At 41.2% G+C, this 24,675-nt stretch overlaps 1 protein-coding gene across 11 annotated transcripts in view; it reads left to right on the forward strand.

Moving 5' to 3' along the window:
• Positions 1-24,675, forward strand: part of NFIX (nuclear factor I X) — a 318,328-nt gene that overhangs the window by 266,863 nt on the left and 26,790 nt on the right. For 8 of the 11 annotated variants that reach the window (XM_089487378.1, XM_089487376.1, XM_089487388.1 and 5 more), the window contains 5 exons: positions 4,313-4,375; positions 5,836-5,910; positions 8,803-8,923; positions 9,100-9,236; positions 18,946-19,068. In XM_089487378.1, coding sequence (XP_089343504.1) covers positions 4,313-4,375; positions 5,836-5,910; positions 8,803-8,923; positions 9,100-9,236; positions 18,946-19,068 — 519 coding nt within the window. The remainder of the gene's footprint in view (positions 1-4,312; positions 4,376-5,835; positions 5,911-8,802; positions 8,924-9,099; positions 9,237-18,945; positions 19,069-24,675) is intronic. The other 3 variants (XM_089487404.1, XM_089487427.1, XM_089487436.1) reach the window with 1 other exon arrangement.

The raw sequence follows: 24,675 nt of genomic DNA on the forward strand, positions 1-24,675 counted from the left end.
GCCTACCCCTGTGCTTAACAGTTAATGAGAATGGGATGATGACAGCAGTGATCTCAAGCCCTTTCAGGCTATGTAGTTCCAGCACTATGGTTCCAGTTTATCTGATCTTGTTCCATCTTCTGGAATCCTGGGATTTGCAATTTAGGCAGGGGCATTTAGATTTCTCAGTCAGAGAGTTCTAGTGCCTCCCTAGGCTAAAGCTTCTTGGATTCCATAGGATGTAGTCATGGCAGATAAAGTGGGATCATACTATTATCATAGAATCATAGAGTTGGAAGACCACAAGGGCCACCCAGTCCAACCCCCTGCCATGCAGAAACTCACAATCAAAGCACCCCCGACAGATGGCCATCCACCCTCTGTTTAAAGACCTCCAAAGGAGGAGAATCCATTCCACTATTGAACAGCTCTTACTGTCAGAAAGTTCCTCTTAATGTTTAGGTAGAATCGCTTTTCCTGTAGCTTGCATCCATTGTTCCCTGTCCTGTTATCAGGAGCAGCAGAAAACAAGCTTGCTCCATCCTCAATATGACACCCTTCAGATATTTAAACAGTATTGTGATAGTATAGGTTAAAAAAGCCCCTTCCTTCCTGCCCCTGTAAAAAAGCCCCTTCCTTCCTGCCCCTGTAATAAACATTTCCCATTTGTTGTATTGGGAGGTGTGTCTGTTACTGAAAATTGTAGCAGTAGGCAAAATGGTGCTTGTGCCATGTTTTACATGATCACATCCAATCTGTTTTCTCAAGGCAAGAAATCCTATTAAAGTACACAAAAAATTAACCATATATACTCAACTATAAGTCAATCTTATGTATAAGTCGGGATAGGTTTGGATGCCAAAATTGTGGATTTTGACCTGTGGATAAACCGAGGGTTAAACTTAGTTGCATGTAACAAAGGATCTAAAGGACAAAGCAAAGGAAAATGATGCCAAAGAACTTACAAAATTCCAGCAAGCATAACTGTTTGTGCTCACGTTAAAGGCTGGATGAGAGAGACAGGAGGGGGGACACTGCTTTCAGGACAGATTACACTCTTGTCTTTCACTAGGGGATGGTTCTTTTTAAAATAAGAGTTAAAGTACAGTACTTACAGTGACCCATGGATAAGTTGACTCAGGTTTTTTGGTTCAATTATTTGTAGACTTATACATGAGTATATACAGTATTTCTTATATGGAGATGAAACCCTGCGCCAGAAATTACATTGCATAAAGCTGACCAGATGCAGCAGCAATATGAAGTGTGTGTTTTCCGGTTCTTCCTCCACTTCTTTGCTGTGCTGCTGGAACAGTTTCTTTAAAGTAGAAAGAAAAACAAAATCATGATTTATTAATTCTGAACCAAGCCTCCAGTGCCTCTCTCCTTCTTGGTGTTTAAGAATTTATCTTCTATCTGTCCCTGGGCTAAGCAAAGCCACACTCCTCTGTCCGTTCGTCAGTTGCTTGCTGCCGGCATTGTGGGAGCGCGCCTAGCCGCCAGCACTAAAATGGCTGCCAAGTTTTAAAATGGCTGCCAGCAGTCGCAAGGCCGAAAGGGAACAGTGTGCCTCAGCCAACTTTGAAAGGGAAGGGATAGCGGGGAGGAGAACCAACTCTTGAAATATTTCCTTAGTGCTTCCCCAGCTGTTGCCGAGCATGAGGCACATTTCCTGGCTTCTTTTTTGCTTTGCTTTGGCGCTGATAGAGGTAAACTTGCCGTGTTGTTGACATAGGTAACCTGAGTTCTGCAGCTGGCCTCCCTTCACCAAGTCTGGACAGGAAAGGGATGGGCTGTTTAACTCTTTGGTGGTCTTAGGCCTCAGTCTGTCCAATGCGGGCAGGTGGTCATTCTTATGATACAGGTCTGAAGGGCTGAAAAAATTATGACAGCAAAGGTATTAGAAGTTGGATAAACCTTATCTCTTGTCGTTTATCACCGCAAATACCTTTTTCTGCCATTGAGTGATTGTCAATAATCCAAGGTCAATTTTTCATTCAGGGAACCAAGGATCTTCTGGGTTATGTTGTCACCACGCTATATGGACACTGGCAAGGCGCCATGCCAGCCTGAGTGAAAATCACAACATGTTTCTAACCCTCATGAGTTACAGAGGAAAGGCATTTGCTACAAACCAAGGAATATTTTTCCAGTCTGTAGAGAACAGAAAAATTGATTGGGAACCTGAGCTGTGGAAGGAAATGAGTCTTTAAACTTACTAGATAGCCTTGAGCATAGCGTTCCTTCACAGAATATGGAAAAAGGAGTACAGTGGACCCTTGTTATATGCTGGGGTTTGGTTCCAAGATCCCCTGTGGATAACAAAATCTGTGGATGCTCAAGTCCCATTAAATATAATGACATAGCAAAATGGTGTCCCTTATAAAAAATGGAAAATCAAGGTTTGATATTTGAAATTTATACTTTTTTGAACATTTTCAAACTGTAGATGCTTGAATCCGTGTTTTAAAAAATCTGTGTATAAGAAGGAACGACTGTATTTTGGCATGTTCTGCTTCAGATCAGATCTAACGATACAAGAAGTTCCATTCGCAGAAATTTCTCTTTCTCAAAGCAGGTGTAATAGGCTCAGAATCCCTATATCAGTGGTTCTCAAACTCTCCTCCTTTGGACATTTTGACTTCAGCTCCCAGGGTTCCTGATTGTTGACCAAATGGGGCTTCTGGGAGTTCAAGTCCAAAACTCTTGGAGAACCAAAGTCTGGTAATCACTGCCCTATACTGTATTAGATCTTGAAATGTCTGCTAGCATAGGAAAAGGTAGGGTAGAATGCACAGCAGCCTTAGATAATATGCATCAAAATCCTTATTCAAGCATGAGAGATACAGAAGCAGAAATAAGCTTTTTGCAATTACTACTATAAGGAAAGGTGGTTTATGGCATCTTAAAGAGTACTTAACGTCAAGGGATCTTGAAAATTGTGCATTTCTCAGCATTTTGACCCCCTGGTCTCATGTATCTAGGGAGTTTATCATATTAAAAAATAAACTGTCTTACCCCTGCCGTTTTGAATTCTTTGCAAATTGGCCAGCTGAGCACAGATTTTAGCTGGGTTTTAGGCGGGATGTAGCCGGTGGGTGGCATCGGCGGCATTTTGCATGCAATAATAACTGGCTGCATCCTGTAATAGAATTCAAAACAGCAGGGGTAAAACGCTTTATTTTTTAATGCAATAAACTCCTAGGTTTCTTCCATGCCGTCTCTTACTGCTTTGAGTCATTTCTGTGGGGGAAAACCCTCTATAATCTCCTTGTGGATGTGTATCTAGCAGTAGTACTTAGCAATTCATAGATGTCATTTGCAAGCTCAAAGCATTTCATATGATTCATCTTGCTATAATCCTTAAAGAAGTTTGATAAGGTAAATCAGATAATAACCAAATGGAGTGCTGAGTCAGAGAAGATGGGTTGCCTAATGAGTTAATGGTAGAAGAGGTTTTGAATTAGGCAGCAGTGCCATGCTTTCTCTTAATCACTAGCTTACCTACTTGGGTAAAAGCCATCAAGATATAGGCTTGCTTCTTTCTTTCTTTTTTTCCAGGAACACTTTAGAGTTTGGCATTTTATGTACTATCCATGCCAACAAATAGCTGAGGATGAACACTGTCTGTTCAAGGCTAAAGAGGCATTAGCTGGTAAATGAAACTTTCAGGGAGAGCCATTCTTAGGCAGTAAAGGGAGGCCATGTGTGTGTCCCAGAGAGTAATTCCTAGAAAAATATATGGGGGCCTAAATACCCTAAAGGCACCAGATCCATGTGATCTTCGAAGCTAAGCAGGGTCAGCCCTGGTTATTACTTGGATGGGAAAGCACCAACGAATACCAGGTACTGTAGACTATATTTCAGAAGAATGACCTGGCAAAATCACTTCTATTCCTTTCCTAAGAAAATCCTATGAAATTCATGGGCTTTTCAGGCTTTTGGCTAAGATCAAGTGTAGAAATTCATGGGGTTGCCATAAATGGACAAGCAACTTGAACAGATATGCACACACACAAACTTGGGGCAGGAGATCTTGTAGTGATGGAATACGAAGGTAAGGAATTAGCTATCTGACATAAACCTGCCAGAGTCTGTGTCTGATTATACTGATCAGATGTGTAAAAGAGCCATGTTTACCAACCTATATTCTAAGCCTTTGGGTGAAGCCGGAAATGTTAGGGTGATGAACAGCATTTATAGTATAGCCTTCCCATTGGCCATGAAAAGTAGTGGAGGAAAGTGGCTATGCAGCAAGTGCCCATGATTAACAACTTTCTTCTGTTCTTGCTCCAGCAATCCTTTGATGCCAATTTTTGCTTCTGTGTTTCAGAATCCGGACAATCAGACAATTCAAACCAGCAAGGAGATGCGGACATCAAACCACTGCCCAATGGTGAGTGAATTCCTCCAGGATCAGATTCCCTGGTCGGCTTCCCTTTATTTTGTTTTCTCACTGAAGCCCTTTACTTTCCCACCTCTCCTCTTATGCCCATTTCCAGGAGCAGGTTGTATTAACTGAGAATCAGAGGCTATCATAACCTGGTTTGGAATTACTCATGCCAAACTGGAGCAATACACTGTATACACTCAACTATAAATCTACTTCATGTATAAGTTGAGGGCAGGTTTGGGGGCCAAAATTATGGATTTGATATGACCTGTGCACGTCGAGGTAAAATTCAGGGCATGTAACAAAGAATCTAAAGAATGAAGCAAAGGAAAACGATACCAAAGAATTTACAAAATTCCAGCAGGAATAACTGCTTGTGCTCACACTAAAGGCTGGATGAATGAGAGAGTAGAGGGGAGGCAGTGCTTCCAGGATAGATTACATTCCTGTATTTCACCAGGGGATGATTGCTTTTTTTAAATAAGAGTTAAAGCACAATACTTCATTGACCTGTGGATACATTGACTGAGGGGTTTTGGTTCAATTTTTTGACTAAACTTTCTGGACTTATACATGAGTATATACAGTATGTAAGCAGCAAGAGGGTAGGATTAAGTGATCTAAGAAAGGTCCAGTTCTGAGAACAAGAGTTTTGGCCTGAGATAAAGAGATGGGAATAACTGCAAGAGGGCGAGGTGGCACTAGCATGGTAGCGACGTCACCCAGCATGGTAACTCATGATGCCACACATACCCCATGGACCTTCTCCCACACCACACCACACAGAATCCTTAGTAATGTTTTTTGTACTAACATTACTCATGAATCATAATTCCTGTATATCATTGGATATAATAGCAATATCTGTGAAATAAACAGCTAGCAAAAATAAAATTATACCTTTAAATTACAATATCATATGCACATCCTAAATGTACTTGCATGTACATTGTTTCATGTGGTTAAAGTTAAAAATTGGTAAGATGTGATGTTTTTAAAAGACATTTTAAGAAGAATAAATTTTTGAAAAATTCTAATTTTAAATGTTAAAATTTTAATTTTTTAAATTAAAAACCTGGGGCCTCTCCTTTCTCCCCCCACTGAGCCTTGCCCCACCATCCCTTCCACTGAGCTCCAAAGAAATGCATGCAAATGCCAGGGTCCATTTTGTACCAAACGGCAAATGCTTGGGGAGCAATGGTATCATCTCCCCTTAGGGTGCCACCTGGTATAGTCCACATTCCCTGCACCCTTGTAGTGACATCCCTAGAGGAGGGAAGCCAGAGCTGTGGGTAGATGGGAACCTACAAAAGGGCTAGAAGGAAAATTGCAGACTAAAGTTACTTTCTGTCCAATCATACTTACAGTAAGTTACATTTACTGTATGTGCTAGCTGCTGCCACCTGTCTGCATTCTGCTCTATCTCATGACCAAGACGGTATGTCCTCTTCTTTTCTCTGCAGGGCATTTGACTTTTCAAGACTGTTTTGTGACATCAGGTGTCTGGAACGTTACAGAGCTGGTGAGAGTATCACAGAGTAAGTTAATGAAATGCTGTTTGGTTCCTGTGGTGATCAGGATGGAGGGGCATATGTGGCCACTGCAAACTTCTTCAGGTGTAACACCTGTTAAGCGCACAAGATAGTGATATCTCTGACTGTGGCTGTGATCACTTTTGAACAGCTAATTGCTAATGTGAAATCCATAGAAGCCTTCTCTAGTGAAGCAAAACCTTCACTAGGGTTGGATTTCCTTCACATTCAGATTCCTTTTAAGGCAGTTTGTATGCAGTTCTATTTCTTCTACCACTTTAGTAGCTACCAGCAGTGTTATGGACTTCTATCTGCTATCTACCTCCTGCATTTACAAAAACTACACCTGAAAGTGTACAACTCTACAATGAATATGACAGTGGTGGCTGGTGGCTTCCATGTTCAAAGGTCAGTGAATCTACTGTGGGGTTTAGGGTGAATATTGAAGAAACTATCCAGGCTGCTGAACCTGTTGAAAAGTTCATACTGAAGTCCATGATTCACCACATCACTGATATGGAAGCCATCAGCCGCCACTGGAACATGGGATAAAAATGTTGGTTTTCTTCCCATTTTATCACTTTATGTCTGAAAAAGTGGACATTGCCACAAAATAAATTTGTTTCACTTGCTGTCTTCTTATTCTATGGATACTAAAGTATTTCCTGACAAAAATGATTCCTGAGTTTCAGACATGCTGAATCAGTTTGCGTGGCAACTATAGTATATTAGTGTTTTGTACACATAGCATTTAGTCCAAATAGACAGGAATGTCTGGCAGCAAATGTCAATTGTTTCATTTATTATTATATTTTCACCATAATGAGTGACCAGAATGCATTTTCTTACCTATTTGATACTTGTTTATATACTGCTCAAGTGACAAATTCCTTTGGCAGTGTACAATGCAAAACAATAAAATGTACAAATCTGTACATTTGATGCTTGGAATAGGACAGGGAAAGGTTAGAATGTTTGGGATCATTTGGTTTGGAAAAAGGCAAGTAAAGGAGGACAATGATACAAGTGTATAACATTATTCATGATGCAGAGGTGGTTGAACAGAGAGAAGTTTCTCTTCTGCCGTCATAATTCTAGACTCTGTCTTCCACTGGTGGGAGACACAGAGCAGATTAAAATAAGTGCTATTCCATACAATGCACAGTTAAACTGTAGAATTGCTACCAGAGCATGTAATGGTGGCTACCAAGTTGCAAGGCACTAAAGGGCAATTGGATAAATTAATGGAATATGGGAAACTATCAATAGCTATATATAAGTAGCATCAGGGCAGTAGACCTTCCAGTACTAGTTGATGGGCAACATGGGTGGACTGGAGCTGTTTTATTCATTTCCAGGGTCTGGTTTATGACTGTGAGAATAGAACATTGGAATAGATCGTTTTGGGGTCTGATTCAGCATGACTGTTCTCATTTTCCTGTGTTCATATCCTGGCCCATCTCTGCAAGTGGGCCAGCAGAAGAAGCACACAAAGAACAACAACTGCTAGAAATCAATGGTGTTAGTGCACAATCACTAACACAAGCCTCTGTGTGTTCCTTCTCCTTTTTTGGCATTACTATTGCTAAAGAAACTAATAGGTTGAAGTTTTAGAGGAATCTGGATACCTCTTGCATTTCCATTGTCTTTTTAATCCCCTTTGTGACCATATGTCTCCAGCTCTGTAAGCACTAGGCCTTACAAAGGGTATGAAGAACTGACTGTTTGGGCTACAAGCTTAGAGCTCTTAGAGCTATAAGATCTTGGGTCAAGTTGTGATAGGTGACTCTGGGTATTGTCGAAATTAATATGAGCATTTCATTTAATGTGAGTTGTTATCATTTTAGGCTCTTTCCATTGGCTACATCTGTGTTCATGCTTGAAGATTTTTGTACTAAATGGAAAGTTTGTTTAGGATTAGAAAGTAGGCTTTAGTGTAATCTCCTTGAGAATTGCAAAGACAGCCAATACTTGGTTTCCAAGTTACGTATATTAAGGATTGGTTCATGTCGCATGGTAGAGTATCTACTCAGTAGTACTCTCTTCTGTCAATATAATTGCCAAAGCCTACTTATACTTTTATCTTCCTTCCTTTCCTATACATCATTATACCTATAGCCAAAGCCTTTTCCTTTGGATATTTCCTACATTCTGTAACTGAAACTGCTGCTGTTGTGTATTTCTGCCAACCCACTGGCTAATAGGCCTAATGCACCTGCTCTTTCCCAAGGCAAAGGGAGAGAAATGTAATGCATGTTGTTGGGTTCCTTGCACCATAGAGAAGGAGCATAGAGCTGGGTTTAGGTCAAGAGCTGGAGGTGACAGCGAATTTGTACCTTAGTCCCTAGGATGGCATATCCTTGGGTCAAGAACATCTGGCCTCTAGATTCACCCAAGAATCAAGGAAGCTGCTGTCTACTCAGATTTGTTGGCATCACCCTTGACTCAGATTTGTTGGCATGGCCCTTATGTCCCTTCAACAAAATTAAGTTGAGTACTGTAAGAGAGCAAAAGAAGCTCCCCGTGCAGTTTATAGAGCACACAGTAGGAATGTGCTCATAACTCCAGGGACGGGGAACAAGTCACCATCCCCCAGATATTGTTGGCCTTCAATTCCCATCATCTTTATGCAGCCAGTGGTAAGTGTTGATAGGAGCCACATGCCTACAACATCTGGAGGACCACTTGTTCCTTATCCATGTCATTAAGCCAGTAATATTTCTAACTGGTCTTAGGTCCTGTGTGGAGGGGAAAATGGGACAGAAATTAAATAAATAAAATTATTGCTGCACCAAACCAACCTCCCTTCCCCTCTCCCATCCTGTATTCAGGAATCTGCTCAGTAAGGAATACTGTTTGCATCAAATGGAATTTGAACTGTGGTCTCTCATTCCTCAGCTCCTGTTGCCACAGCGTCTGGTCCAAATTTCTCTCTGGCCGACCTGGAGAGTCCCAGTTACTACAACATCAATCAAGTGACTCTTGGCAGACGGTCAATAACATCTCCACCTTCAAGCAGGTAAGTCTTTTATATCTTCTGCATCTGAGGAATCACAGAGAAGGCTCTGTCCTGTTGAGGTATCTTAACTTGGAAGGTACCTTTTACAGTAAGGCCTTCCAGAAGGTGAAGACCTTCTGTATCTAGTGCTTTCTCTCACCACTCACTATTGTTTATGTGATCTGTTTCCATTGCAGCTCCACCAAGCGGCCCAAGTCGATAGATGATAGTGAGATGGAAAGCCCTGTAGATGATGTGTTCTACCCTGGGACGGGGCGGTCCCCAGCAGCTGGCAGCAGCCAGTCCAGTGGCTGGCCCAATGATGTGGATGCAGGTAGGAGGCACCAGCTTTTCCTCACCAGCTCAGGTGAGGTGGGAAACAAAAGCAGGAAGATTGACTTCTGCCTGTCGTGTATCATATCCATGGGGGGTGGGCTGCACAAATTTCCTTCACAGAAGCACTTTATCTATTTTAACTTCTTATTCCTTCACTTTGGTGGTCACCTTTCTCCCTTGGTTGGTGGTGTGGGTGGGGCAGAAAGGGCTATAGACACATTCTGATTCTCTTGACACATTCCTCTTAAATTATTCTAGACTGCAGCAATTTTTGTTCCTGTTTCCCAGAGTTTTTCACTGCATTACCTTGCTAGATTCTGAAGAAGGTACAGGGAAAGTGGTAGCTATGTTAAAGTTTCCAAGACTGTGAACAGCTACCTGCCTAAATGGATTCTAGAGACTGGAAAGGAGCACTTCTAGAAATCTGTCCGGACATGGAAAGCTATGATTGAGGGGGTGTACAGACCGGCCATTAAAGTTCGCCTGGGAGTGGTGTTGGGGTGGGGTGTCCACACAACGTACGGCCTGACTCTGCCCCCAGGCCAGTGTGATGCCATGACGCTCTTCTGGTGCTGCATCTACATGATACAGCTGCAAAGGAGAACCCAAAAGCTGCAGTGCTGGCAGCTATGGTGCCCTTTCGGGGTGCAAAAAGGAGCCACTTTTTGCGGCTCCTTTTTGTGCCACGGAAAGGTGAGATCAGAGCTGCAGCGTGTAGTTGCCACAAGCCCTATCCAACACCAGAAGGGGGAGTCTGTACAGCCTCTTAGTTGCTTAGGATAGTCATAGGGCAGAGTTCTTAAAGGGACAAATCCATCATTGCTGGAGCAGATGGAGACTTAGGTTTGAAAGAAAAGATAAAACAGATGAGGAAGGAATGGGTTGACTTATTGTCAAGGGGTGGGGACAGTGGGCAAATTGAAGAGCTGCAGTGAGGCCAAGAACTCCAGAGCATGGACGGAGGGAGGGACATTTAGGATACTGTGTTCTATAGTATCCCTGTGTATAGCCATAAAAGAGTAAAGAGGTAAACTGCAAACACTGAATACAGAGTCCTACACATTAATATGGTGCTTTCACAGAAATAAAGAAAATTAAATAACATATATTTCTCATATTCATCTATATCTATATCTTTTCATCCTGAAAGCAGTTTGCAAGATAGAACTAACATGATAAAAAATGACAATAAGGCATAGAACAAGGTATCCAGAATTTACTAAACACATTACTAATTTTCAGCAACCAGGAATACATCCATGATGAACACAGCAGTTTTACTAACTAGCAAGGCACCTGTACCTGTCCTGTACACAGGTGCCTATTATATTTCTAGAGAAAGGTCATGCACAATATGGGGGGGGGGGGGCATGAAGAAGGCCTTTCTTCAAATTGCTCAAAAGTGTATCACTGCTAGCCATGGCTAATTGAAAGGGCTTCCTCCTCCTCCAACTTTAGTGAATGTGCTGGTCTGTGCAGAAAACATTCTCTCAGATAGTCCTGTCCCAATTCCTTCTGTTCAAGCCTGTAAAAGTCAACAATGAAACCATAAACTGACTCAGCACTGAATAGGCATCTAGTGCAGTTCTTCCATCCTGTGTTGCAGTATTCCAGTCTAGAGTTTACTAATGGATAAGTCACTGGAGATTATCACATGGGGTATGGGACGTCATTGTCCCATCCCTGTCCTGTCCTTCCCATACAATCGCAGGAAGGACTTTCATACGATGTCACACTTATCCAGACATTGTCCCATCTGGAAAGCACGATTGACAGTGATCATGTGAAAGCCTTTCAAAAGACGTCATGCTGATTGCCCCAGCATTTTGCATTAATAGGAGTTCAGGTTAATGCAATGCCATTTCAATGACAGGATAATGACAGGATCAACACGTACAATATGAAATGCTTTTGCGCAACCCCCCCCCCCTTGAACTGACAGGATAAGGATGGGAGAACAATCCTGTCCCTATCCTGTATGAGTGTAATAATGTCTGTGTGTACAAGGGCTTTCTTTCTAGGAATAGGCACAGCAGGCAAACAAAATAGAAGTGGCAGAGAGTATTCTTACCCACTGAGATCACCTATGCTGCCAGTGTGAAAGATTAGTCTATTTTTTTAATTTTGTTTGTTTGCTTGTTTGTTTGTTTGTTTTTAGAGTATTTACACCTCTCCCTTCAGCTAAAAAGGCTTTGGGGGCAGCTTACAAATCATTAAATTGACAGTCAGCCTTACAATCTAAATAAGACATGACACATAAGGAAAATGGAAGAGCAATGGGGAGGGAATTAAGCCCAGCAGATGTTGACTGCTCTTCTCTCCCTCAGAGGCAAGTGCAGTGGCAGCTGAAATGTGGAGAGAGGGACATTATCTCCTGTGGCCAGAGCACAATGAAGGAGCTGTCTGGCTGCCCTTCTCTCTCTTTTAGGCCACTGCAAGAGCAGTTGGAACATGGAGCGAGGGCCTGTTGATGCAGCATGATGGAGCTGTGCCTGGGTCTCTTCTCTCCCTCAAAGGCCAGAGCAATGGTGGATCCTAATGGGGCTCCCTTGTATTTTGGGGTGTGTAATATTGAGGCAAGGAATCTACACAAATGCCAGCATGTATCTGGTGGGGGTTGAAAGTGACAGCATATTAACATGTGAATCTCAGAACTGTGCTTCACTAGTCCTACATGAATAATGAGGAGGGAGTTAATGGCCAGTGTAAAAGAAAGCAGTTCAGATGCAGAATTGTGTGAGAGAGATGAGATTGATATAAGAGGCTGTGCTGAGGGATGCACTGAGGTGAGACATGGCACCTGTTTTGTATTGAGATTCCCTGCCCAGCGCTAAGATTCCACTGTCCTCCAGCAGAAGCATGGCAGTTATTTACCAAGGTATTCCTTTTCCCAGGCAGGTTTGAGATTCCACTGCTTCTAGAATGGGATTCTGCAGCAAAAGTACTCACTGTTTTAAGACCCAAAGTCAGAGACTTGAAGCTAATTCCAAATCAAATAGTTTACACAGATAGATTTTACCCATATTAGAATAGTTAGAGTAGTGGTGGGATAGTGTGGGATACTGGCTTTTAGGTGAGCCATCCATCTATAACTCTGCAGGAGAGTGGATACTTGGCTCATTTGAGACCCCATATCAATTCCTACTCTTTTTGAACTCAGGGATTTCAAATGCCTGGACTTGGCAATGTCTACAGCTGAGATTTGAGAACAAAAGTTGCAATAGTTTCTACAGTATCTTGATTGATATGCAAACCCTTGGCTGATGTTTCAAAACAGCCGTTTACTGAAGTGATCTGTATCATCCTCTAGTTAAGCATTTGGGTGCTTACCAGTGATGTTTTCAAGTTTTTATTCCAAGACTCAAGTTGTCTCAAGTCTTTATCTTCATGTCTCAAGTCCTTGCAAGATAGTTTCAAGTCAGGCCTCAAGACTAGGAGCCAACTTAATAGCAAAAAATGAGGTGAGGTGTGTTTCTTGGAGGGGAACAGCAAGGGTGTTAAGCAGTGGGCTTGAGGTCTGCTTGGCAGCCTGTCCCTGCTGCATATCATAGGAGCCTTCTAAAGCTTTTCAAAAGATTCAGAAAGATCCTTCTGCTTCAAGCCCATTGCCTAATATATTTGCTCTTCCCTTCCAAGAAATGTGCCCTGTACTCTGGGGACAGGTCTTGCCTGATGTTCAAAGTAAAGGATGTTAGCAAGCTGGTCATTAAAAATATATAAGTTACAAGACAAGTTGAGCTGGTGCATCATTATTGCCGAGTTGCATCCAAGTCAACTTGCTGAAGCAACCTGAGTCCAAGTTGATCGACTCAAGTTTACATTATTGGTACTTACTGAGCAGTATTTTTCCTTTTATTCAAAATAAGATCATTGTCCTGTATCCCTTTCCCATTGTACAACAGAAAAGAAAACAGTTTTGAAGAAATCATGTTTTTCAAACAAAGTCTATATTTGGTTTGAAAATATCAGTTTTCACAATTGTTTATGGTAAGGGTGAATACTATACACTTAAGAGGTCACTAGTTTTCATCATCTGCAATAATCCCCCACTCGTGACCTTTCAAACCCTCTGTAATTTTCTGGGCTTTCTGTCGATACTACACCATTTGCCCAACAACTGCTGGAATGATTGTGAGTCTGTGATGCAATTGGAGAAAGGAAGGAAATTGGTTTCAGAATAACGCTGCCCTGTTTTCATTGTTCTTTTTTTTCCGTCCTTTTTATATGTTGGCATGAGAAATTTGGTTATTCTTCAGAACACCTTAGATGTGTTTTTTTGATAGCAATAGGCTTAGCTAATAACAAAGTCAGATGTATCAAGAGAAAGAAACCCTTCCCTATATGTATGTTTACAGAGGTACAGTAATTTTCCTTAAAATTTGACTATATAATATAGAAAGATTATAGCTATGAAGTGGGTTTAATAACTGTGTAACTATGGGCCTGTACAGACAAGCCAAAATAAAGCTGCTTCGGGACACTTTGGAGATATGCTGTTTAAATGACGCCTGCATCCTAAGAGTCCAGAAGCCGCACCAAAGCCACGCTCCAGTCCTTAGGCTTTGGCATGGCTTCCAAACTCTTAGGATGCATGCATCATTTAAACAGCATACCTCCAAAGTGACTTGAAGCAGCTTTATTTTGGCCTGTCTGTACGGGGCCTATTTTTAGGTTATTTTTAGGAAGGTGATGGAACAGTGAACTGAAGAGACTTCCAAAATGGGACAGGAATAGGAAGGGAATGTACAAGAGATGAACAAGTTCTTTGAGAATTGGCCTTTACTTAAAACAGATGGCCATAGTTTGGCGAGTGAAAAGTGGGAAGGTCTCAGGAAAGGTGTTGCTCCATCCTAGGTTTGGCTGCCATATTTGGAGTCAGGAAGCAGTTGCCCTCAGGTCAGAGGAGGCTTGACTCTGGAAGGTTTATTCCCCATTTGCTTCTCTCCCCAGGCAGCATGTGGCTCAAGTTTTCTTAACCTAGTTCCTCTCTGAGCACTATCCATACTGCACCTGCTCTCTGCTTGCAGTGCATGCAGTGTTGTGCAGCTGATCTGTGAGTCTGGATGTGGGAATGAGCCTGCTTCGCACCTGGGGGCTGCTCTAGATGGGGCTTTTAGTTATGCGTTTATAATCCTGTCACATTATCCTGTGTTGTGCTTAGATGATTTGATCCCAAAGGTGTCTACTCCCCATTAAAAGCCTCAAGGCTGCAGAACAGGTTGTATTCAGACACATTGCATTTTCTCTCCCACCCCTCTCTCTGTGTCTTCTCTTCTCTTTTCCCCCTCCCCTTTGTCTTGTTGAGTTTTGTTCCCAGCCATCTCAACAAATCGCCAATTAAACAGCACAGCTGCAGGGCTTGTGTGAACAGCTGGGGAGACCATCCAGCCGTCTGACAGGGACAGGTGTTCACAGCTGGCTGGCAGCCCCCCTCCCCATCCCTGTGCACAGGTATCAGGTGTTAGACAGCTGGCATGAGATAACAGGCTGGGGGCTTTTCTCTCCTGGGCCCCCTTGCCTGCTGCTGAAGTGCCAGATTGTGCTGGATTATAGAGACAGCAGCAAGCGCAGAAACTACAGCCTATTTCCCTAAGAGGCAGTATAGCAGCTCCTACTGTTCAAGGGGTGGGCCACCCCTTTGCTTGTTGTACATTCACGGGGATGGTATTTTGTAATCTACAGCCTTCTTTCTTGGATGGTTATATGCTTGTGGAGAGTAGAATCAGACTCAGCCCACAGTGCTGTAAGAATACACAGACAAAATTAGTTGCTGTGAAGATCTGAGATAAAGAACTACAGTCTGATATTTCAGCATTTGTCTGATGCTTCAGCAGATATCTGCATCTATTTGTATTGCACAACCAAACTGATTTTTCAATAATCTATTCAAAGATGGTTGAAAACACAAGAGCTTGTGTATGCATTGGCTTGTGGGCAGGGACATAGATTAGTGAAAGAGCCATTAATTCAGTGGAGGAGCATCAGAATTGCAAGGGGCTCTCATTTCCTGGCTAGGCAATATTCTTTTGGATTGGGATGTGCACCCAGAAATATTGCAGTGCAGAATTTCCTGATCAGGGTTCAGGCCAGGCATCCATGCCCTTTTCAAGGATATTTCATTCCAACACAAATCAACATTTTGTATTCTTTGTCCATTGAATATGTTCAGTTCTCTTTATACTATTTTAGATTGTCTTCCCCCCCCACCACCACCACCACCATTTTTCCCCCTTAAAAATCTCTTACAAACCTGCACAAAGATGTATAGCTTGCATATCTGTCTCCACTGGCCGATACCTCTCTTTTGTGGTGCAATTTTGGCAACGTAACATTATGTATTTTCAAAAGTTATTTTCTTCTTTCATTCTTTCTTTCTGTTCAGAACTCCTGTCTGTGTGGTCATGAACAGTTTCTTATTAGTACTCCAGGAAGCATCCCAAACACAGCTAATAGTATTGTTAACTGCTTATCTGTGTTCATCGGCAACCCTGAGTGCCTTGTTAAATAATATTATTAATATTTCTGGGAGGGTTCTTGTAGCACTGTTTGGTTTTAGAGAGCCTATCCATGTAGTTTATGTTTTGGTTTTAAAAGAAGAAGGTGTTTTTAGTTGGGTGGCATGGAGGGGAAATTGAACTTACAGGTAAATGGCTCATGAAGGTATCTGCAAATATTTTTTTTTAATTAAAATTTTAAAATCACACTTGATAATATATTCGATTAATTGTTACAGAGCCTTTAATGTATTACCTGTTATGAGTAACATTTCCAAGCTCTAGATTTATGCAAACACTAAAGTATATAAATAAAAAATATTTAAAGGGGTGTCATATTGAGGATGGAGCAAGCTTGTTTTCTGCTGCTCCAGAGAACAGGACTGAGAGCAGTGGATTCAAGCTACAGGAAAAGTTATTCCAGCTCAACATTAGGAAGTACTTCCTGACAGTAAGAGCTGTTAGACAGTGGAAGACACTCCCTTGGAGGGTGGTGGAGGCTCCTCCTTTGGAGGTTTTTAAACAGAGACTGGATGGCCATCTCCGGGGTGCTATGATTGTGAGTTCCTGCATGGCAGGGGGTTGGGCTGAATGGGCCTTGTGGTCTCTTCCAGCTCTGTGATTCTATGGGACAGTGGTGCTGGGGCAGAAATGTTTAACCCTTTCCCAGATTTCCACCCCTGGTGCTGTTAGTCCTGCCTCTATTTTTTGCTGCATTGCTAGTAACAATCTCAGGGGGTGTCTGTTTAAAAAAAAATCTGTGTTAGGAATACTAATCAAACAGCAGCAAAAGTTTATCACCCCATCCTCCAACACCCCTCAGTAAAACTGAAGCTCAAGCAATAGCTTTAAGGTAGACATGTTGGGAAAGCTAAATATGCAAGTCCCATATGTTATATCATTGAGCCTTGATTTATAACAAGGGCTATATACCCATTTTAAAAAAATACTATGGATAATTTAGAACTAACCAACACATTCCATGGTTCTCCAGTTGTAATTGTATTCTACATATACTTTGATCCCAGGAACAGCCTGATGCTTCAAGTATTACCAGATATTATATATTCTGCCTCTACAAAATTGACAACTAGTTTAACAGAGCTTGTCCATGTGTAGTGATATGTCATATTTCTGTAATAAGCACAGAGTAATAAGCTATGGGAAAATATGGGCTCAATTTTCTTGCTTTTGTAGGTCATTATTACAACCTGGTGTGTGGAGATGGCCAGGTGGAGAGACTTGGGGCTTCTGTAGTGCTGAAGTAGGTTGAAGAGCACCATGCACATAGTTTGTGTGGGGAAGTCTCTCAGAGTCTTGGCCATGACACCATCAGAGATAGTGGTTTTGTGCCTCTATGAAACCAGTTCCCGCTACAGAGAGGGCTGTTTGTGTCTGTATAGCTGTTGAAAAATTGATTTTAAAACAGCATACTTTATAGGTTTCAGCTATTTATGGGGCAGGGAAATTGAAGTCATCTTAAAAATACATCAGGATAAGATCCCAAAGTATGCAGTTACAGCTGTTCTGGTTATTGAAATGCCAGGGGTAATTTCTGGAAGTCAGTTCACTTGGAAAAGGAATAGATAGTCATACGGTACGACTGGTATATTCATGGGGTTTAAGTTGCAAGGCACACACTCCCTGTGGATAACTGAAACCATGGATAATAGGAAACTCTATTATTTTCAGTTAGACAAATGACTTCCAGGCCAGCCCAAGCATACTATAGAATCACACTGGAGGACCTAGAAATGCCTAGAGAGAACACTTCTCTAGCCATTTCTATGTCCACCAGTGTGGTTCTATAGTATGCTTGAGCTGGGAGCTGACTATAGAATCACACTGGAGGATCTACAAATGCCTAGAGAGAACATTACTATGGCATACTTGACCTGGATATTGGTCATAAAATCACACCAGAAATGTTTAGAGGGAACTCTTTTTCTTTCTTTTTTTCAGATGTGGGTAAATAAATCCTGGATACTGAATTCACAGATATTGGGGGGAGGGGGGTGTTGTACTGTAGCTAGTTTCTTTCCTTCAGCCATAAATATGCTTCTGAGAATAGCAGTGTCCATTCTGATGGCACCAACTAAGAGCTTGTTCATAGAGGGAGATGGCAGGTCTGTGAAACTTTGTAAAACTGCAAGGACAGAAAATGAGGCTTAAATTGCCTTTGAGCAGATTCATATTAATGTTTGATTACTATTAATTCAGAGAAACAGAAGCAATTGTCATGCAGATAAGCATTAACCAGGGTTAATGTAAGTTTTTCATTCTGTGGAGTGTGCAGAGAGGCAATTCACAACCTCTTGGATTATATTCTTTGCACCATTTTCCAAGACTGAACTCACATGTTTTCTGTTATTACCATTGACTCCATTCTCCTTTCTCAGTTTTTTCTATCCTACCTTGACAGCTAGAATGAAGGAAGGCCAAATAACCCTTATGCTTGCCATCACCTTGAGATGAGTGCTTTCAAAACCCTAAGCAATGTTCCTTATAGGCAGATTCATAGCAATATCTAATGTCACAAATGAACTACACCTAGAGTATGGAAAAGTAACTTTTGGGGCTACAACTGCCAGAAGCCCTGTGCAATGCAGCATGGTCATTCACTACATTGGTCAAAATCCTGATAGCTGCAGTCCAAAAAAATACTTGAAAATATGCCACCATTTCCAATGTTCTTACAGGATAAGGAATGTGCATACTAGCATGCACCCAAAGGAATGCTGTGCAAGGCAAGACAATAAATGAACTCCTTTAGAGGGCTAACTGGTTAGTTCTATTCTTCCTGGACTATCATTCCAGGCTCTCTTCACAAAGATTAGCACTTATTATTTGTTAATTGCTATAGCAGTAATAAGTGATGACAGTGTCTTTGCATCCACTACTTTGGCTTCACATGTTGGAACATGACTAATTGTTTCAGCTGAATTCTTGAACAGTAATCTGGCAGCTTTTGTGCAAGACAGATACGTGTCAACTGCTTTTTTAGATCTGCCCAACGACAGGTAGAGATACAAGAATTTCAAAGCAGTCATTGCTGCACATTCTGTCGCATAGACCTGTGTCAGCTGAATCCTGGCAAAGGGGCATTTTCAGATTGTGAGCTGGGCCACAAGAGTGAATAAAAAAAGCACGGCTAAATACTAATCCATCTTTCCATCTGTTAAACCATGCACTTTCTCCCTGATTCCTTGCCAGGACCGGCTTCTTTAAAGAAGTCAGGGAAGCTGGATTTCTGCAGTGCCCTGTCCTCCCACACCACCTCCCCGAGAATGGCTTTCACCCACCACCCGCTGCCTGTCCTAGCAGGAGTCAGACCAGGTGAGAACAAAGCCATTTTCTTAGGGGAGGGAATGGGTGGATTGTGGGTCAGAGTGGGGAAGCAAGGGACAGAGCTGTCTCCCTGAAGAGGCATATCAGAGCTCTTAGCTATGTTGGTTCTGGCAATGGTCTCTTGCTGTCTTGTTTCTTCCCCTCCCCTTTCCTCTCTCTGTCTTGTCCTTGCTTTCCCTTTTCTTTGCCAAAGCAGCTTAACACAAGGATTGAAAAATGCATCCTGGAGAATTTTTCATTTGTCATGGTACACAAAGGGCAGAGCTTACATCAAGTTGTCCTGCTTCATTAATCCAGGTCAACTTGGATATCCTCAAGTTAGAGGTGACAACAGTGAGCTAGGTAGACCGGTAGTTTGATCCAATAAAAAAACAAGCAGTAGGATATATTCATATGACACTTGTATGGGAAAAGAGGTTGCAGGATGAATTTAGATTTAAATAGCTAGTAACATACATTTGGAACATGCCTTCGGAATATGAAATTTTAATGCAGGAAAGTGTAAGCAGTACTGAGATACTTCCAGGTTTGTATGACACATTTACATTGGCTTGCTGCTTCTATATAAAAACAAAAATCCCATGCTTGTTTCTCTGGGATTTTCCACTGAGGTGGAATTGCAATTGCAATGGAGTTCTAAGCTCCAGTGAAGTAATGGTGACTTAGAGAAGTTTTCAGTAAGTGTTCTAGAAATCTGTTTTTTAAGGGCTAACATTATTTTCAACCTATTTTAAATGTTACCATAAAAACTGAGAGGCTGCACTAAGTTCACATCCTTTATTTATTTTACTTATACACAATCTTGATAGATACTTTTTCGAGATGGTGTAACAATAAAAAGAGAAGCACAACAATGCAGCAAAAAATATTAAAATGTATACAATAAAACATCCACAGTGAACTGTAAAATGGCAAATGGAAAAGTAGCATAAATACCAGTCACTATAGACAAAATGACAGTGACTTTAGACAAAACTCCCAGTTTAAAATGCTTGGAAGAATTAAAAAATGACTCTGAGATCGGAGTAGAGAAGAAACCAGAAGAGAGTACTCCCACAGGCAGAATGTCACTTCAGAAAAGGCCCTTTCCCTATTTCCCACTTCCCATATGTGTCACAGTTGTGTCACCCAAGCAAGGGCCTTTCAGGCTTGCAGGTAAGCACCTAAATAAACAGCCAATCCAAACATGAAACCCAGCCACTTCCCATAGATGAGATTTTAATCTAATTCAGAACATAATCATGTCTTAAAAGGTGTGTGTATGCATGTATGTGTGTTAAGTAGCATGAATGATGAATCTGTTTTGGTATTGTGTACAAATGATCATGAATAGTATTTGGATAGGTTAATGTGTGTGCATGATATAAGAGTATATGCTGAATATATCTAGCTGTGCTCACTGCAGACATGTAGGTGGTTGTATGTATAAGAGGAACGCTATTGAAGTATAAAGACCAGGGAGAACAAAAGCTGAGGCAGTTCTTCTGTATTTGGCTCATGTTAGGATCATGGTGCTGTGGTTTTGCTGTGGTTTGTGTTTAGATGGTGACTTGATGTAATGTATAGTTATATTCAGTGGGTGCATGCATATGTCCAGTGTGTTGTGTAGAACTGAAGCGTGTGAAGGTTATGGCAGCGTCTCTGATGATCTGGTAAAGAACAGAGTAAACTGGCTTAAGTGGACTGCTCTGAAGTTTCAAATCTAAAATAGGTTTTGGAGAGGGGTAGCATTTCAAGCATAGTGGGCTGGTGTGATTCTTGCTGGGCTTCCCACACCTTCCATCTTGTCTTAGATGAAAGAGTCAATTTTAGGAAAGACTTGATATTAGTTGAAGAACAAAAATGAGTAGCGACTAATGAAGATGTAGAGAATGAGAGCCATTTGTCATGTTTGGGGAAAGAGATGTGCTGGCCAGAGTTTGCTTGAGTCTCCCATTTCTATTAGTCTTTCTACACATATGAACTCATGATATGACAGAGTGGGAAAAGATTATTTTATATAGCCTGTCCAAGTTGTCTTGCTGTCCTTCACCTTCTCTCAAATTCAGATCCTGGAGTCACATTTTAAGAGAGTTAGAGTAGATAAATTAAGATTAATTTAATCCTGTAATGAAGATAGTTGCTCTGTAGCCAACTCCACTCCAATTCCAAATTTTGAAACAATTTATAATAAGAAGCAAAGCTAGTGTGGTATAGTGATTTGAATGTTGGACTTGAACTCTGGGAGACCAGGGTTCAAATCCCCACTCAGCTATTGAAGCTCCTGGAGGACCTTGGACAAATCATAGTCTCTCAGATTAAGGGGAAGGCAATGGCAAGCCTCCTTTGAATATACTTTGCCAAGAAAACTCTGTGATAGAGTCACCATAAATCAGAGTTGACTTGAAGACATGTGACAACAACAAATATGGAGAAGCACCACTTGAATGTACCAGCACAATAATTACCTTACACTGAAGAGATCAAAGTCTATAATTTAGCTCTGTAACCTTAAAAGGCTTTCCTACTGTTCATACAACTCCTGCTGTTGTATAACTAGCAGCATTTTATGTTTAGAATGATCATCAAAATAATTATTTTTATTTTAAGTACATTGTGCAATATAGTAAAGAAAATGCACAGTGTTTAAACACAGAAAATGAAAGAAAGCACATAATAACTTTATTACGGCCATTTGGCCAGCACAAGAAAGCACATAGAAGTGAAGTAAGTTAAACTCTGGCAAGAAACCGCTTACTCCGGGACTTGAATTTTGAAGAACACATCATGGACGCAGTTGGTTAGAAAACATGGAAACAATCCAACTTCTTATGTGAAGTCAGAGGCTTTCATGGCTGGCATTCATAGTTTTTTGTGGGTTTTTCGGGCTATGTGGCCATGTTCTAGAAGAGTTTATTCCAGTTGTTTCGCCAACATCTCTGAAGATGCCAACCACAGATGCTGGCGAAATATCAGGAATAAACTCTTCTAGAATATGGCCACATAGCCTGAAAAACCCACAAAAACAATCCAACTTCTTGTTTTTAAAAGTTATCAAAAGTCAGGGTGACAGACTGAGAGATGTAAATTCAGTGCTCTAGACAGTCTTGTTGTATGTAGAAATCACATTTCACTGGTCTTCACACACTTTTGACCGTAACATGTACTGTCATTGAGGCAACACATTTGCATATTTTTCTGAAAACAGGAATGCAATAGGTAAGAAGCATTCTCTAAATTGTAAATGGAGTTTGTAAAAAAAACGAGAGAGCGAAAAGAGTATCACTTTGCTTATTCTTTTCAATGTCTCAATGTATTTTTCTATTTATAGAAATACTCCACATGCCCCACACAGAATATTAAAAAAATAAAAGTATTTGAATTTCAAAACCATAAAAATACATTATGAAACAATACCAAAAAACAAAACAAAAACAGAAGTGTGTTAAAACTGGGCTGTGTATTTTGAGGAAAGCTTGTTTGGGGAGGAGTAGGCAGGAGCAGGGTATCACTTATATGCAGAAACTAATGTCCTAACTACATGTTATATAAAAGATCTAGAATTAGGTTTCCCAAGATTTTCTCTTTTAATAAAATGCGTTTTCAGGAGCTTCCGATATCATTCAGCTTGTGTTTGTCTTGGGGTGGGGGATGTTTAATCCTTCCATCCAATCCATCATTCCAGATTTCCAATGAAAATACCCCCCCAGCAGGTTTTTCCCCCCTTGTGGCGCAAACAACAGCCTGGGGGATGGATTTTTATAGGGAAAATAGACACTGCTTCTGCATAATGTGTCATTTGGGCCCTACGCACAGATGTAGCCTGGTGTATATCTGTGTGCAGAGAATTGCCAGCAAGCACACCCTACCTTATGCCCCCTCCGTTACTACCTCTGAAAATGATGGAATATGATGTTTGTTCCAAATCCCTGGTGCTATCCTACCATTGTTTGCACAACCACCTAGTGCAGAATGGCAAATTAGGAATTGGCTTGCAGTTACAAATCCTTTGTGATTTAAAGGAGTACTTTTAGAATCTGCACAGATCTGGCTGTCATCATGCCATTAGCATTGTAAGAAAAGGCCAAAGCTTTCTGTAATCCTCTTTATTTCATCATTTTGAAGCATTTTGTTACAGCATCTTATGGGAGCTCCTAGTCAGAAACTCCATGATACTCTTTGACATTTTCATGTATACAAATGCTTTCTTTAGAATAATCTTAAGTACTTCTGCTTCTTTTTAAAGCTCATTTTTCCTGTCTTTATGCTTACCTACTACAGAGGGCAGTTTCTTGACATCTTTCTAGCTGCTCATCCTAGTCTTGGTCTATCTACCTTGCCTTCAGCCTTTTACCCTGTTCTAGTTTGCACCATCTGCCTACTGTAGCAGTATTGTAGAAGTGTCTTCAGCCACACAGGGGAGAAAATCCCCAACTCACAGCAGCTGATCCTTATCTGATTCATATTCTCCATATCAGTTATTAATATGCCAGTAATTCCCAAGGAATTACCTGGTATTCCATAGCATTCCCCATCACCATGTATGGATGTGAAATGTGGCTTACTACACAGTAAAAAAATAAATAAATAAATAAATAAATAATCATATGAGATGTGATGCTGGGGAAGAGGGCTAGGGCTAAGGATACCATGGACCACCAAAAAGACAAACAAATAGGTCCTCAAACAGATCATACCAGAACTCTCCTTGGAAGCCAAGATGATAAAACTGAGGCTATTGTACTTTGGCCACATCATGAGAAGACATGACTCACTAGAAAAAACAATGATTCTAGGGCTATTATCACACGAGCAAAATTTGAAGTTATCCCAGGGGCAATGTGAAGGCAATGCAGAAGCAATCATGGGGTTTCAAGTTTGTTTATCACATGACGCCAAACGCAATCAGGAGCCATCCTAAACACAATCGGGGTCATTCCAGGGTTAGGTAAATTTGGGGTAAAAGAGGATTTACCTAACCCTGGAATGACTCTGGAATGACCCCTGATTGTGTTTAAGATGGCTCCTGATTGAAACCCCATGATTGCCCCTGCTTTGCCTTCACATTGAGCCTGGGATAACTTCAAATTTTGCTCATGTGATAAGGGCCTAGGAAAAGTTGAGGGCAGTAGAAAGACAGGAAGACCACACACCAAATGGCTAGACTCAATTAGGGAGATCACAAACCTGAATCTAGAAGACTTAAGCAGATCAGTGAAGGACAGGCGGGTTTGGAGATGTCTCATCTATAGGTTCGCCATGAGTCAGGACTGACTTGAAGGCAGTTACCAACAACAACAACAACAACAACAAATTCCCAAAGAAAGGAATATGCTGTACACGTTTGCCCTTGGGTGTTTTGGGAAGAGGTATTCCTTTTTATTTATATTGTGCCATCGATGTGTACAGCATTGTCAGAAGAGAAATAATCTTAAATTACATAGGGGATAGGAGGGAAGAGGTCATTGTTAGTAATTGATAAATGTAAGAAAATGCAGTTACACGTACTTCTACTTCATTCTGATGAGGATAGATGGTTTAGTGGCATTGGTTAAAACCAGTGTATAAGAAGGATAGCCTATAAAGCAAATGGTGTAGTTCTTTTAAAATGACAAG

This window comes from Sceloporus occidentalis, unplaced genomic scaffold (assembly GCF_023333645.1).
Source record: "Sceloporus occidentalis isolate IW3139 unplaced genomic scaffold, rSceOcc1.0.p SCAF_1, whole genome shotgun sequence".
NCBI lineage: Eukaryota > Metazoa > Chordata > Lepidosauria > Squamata > Phrynosomatidae > Sceloporus > Sceloporus occidentalis.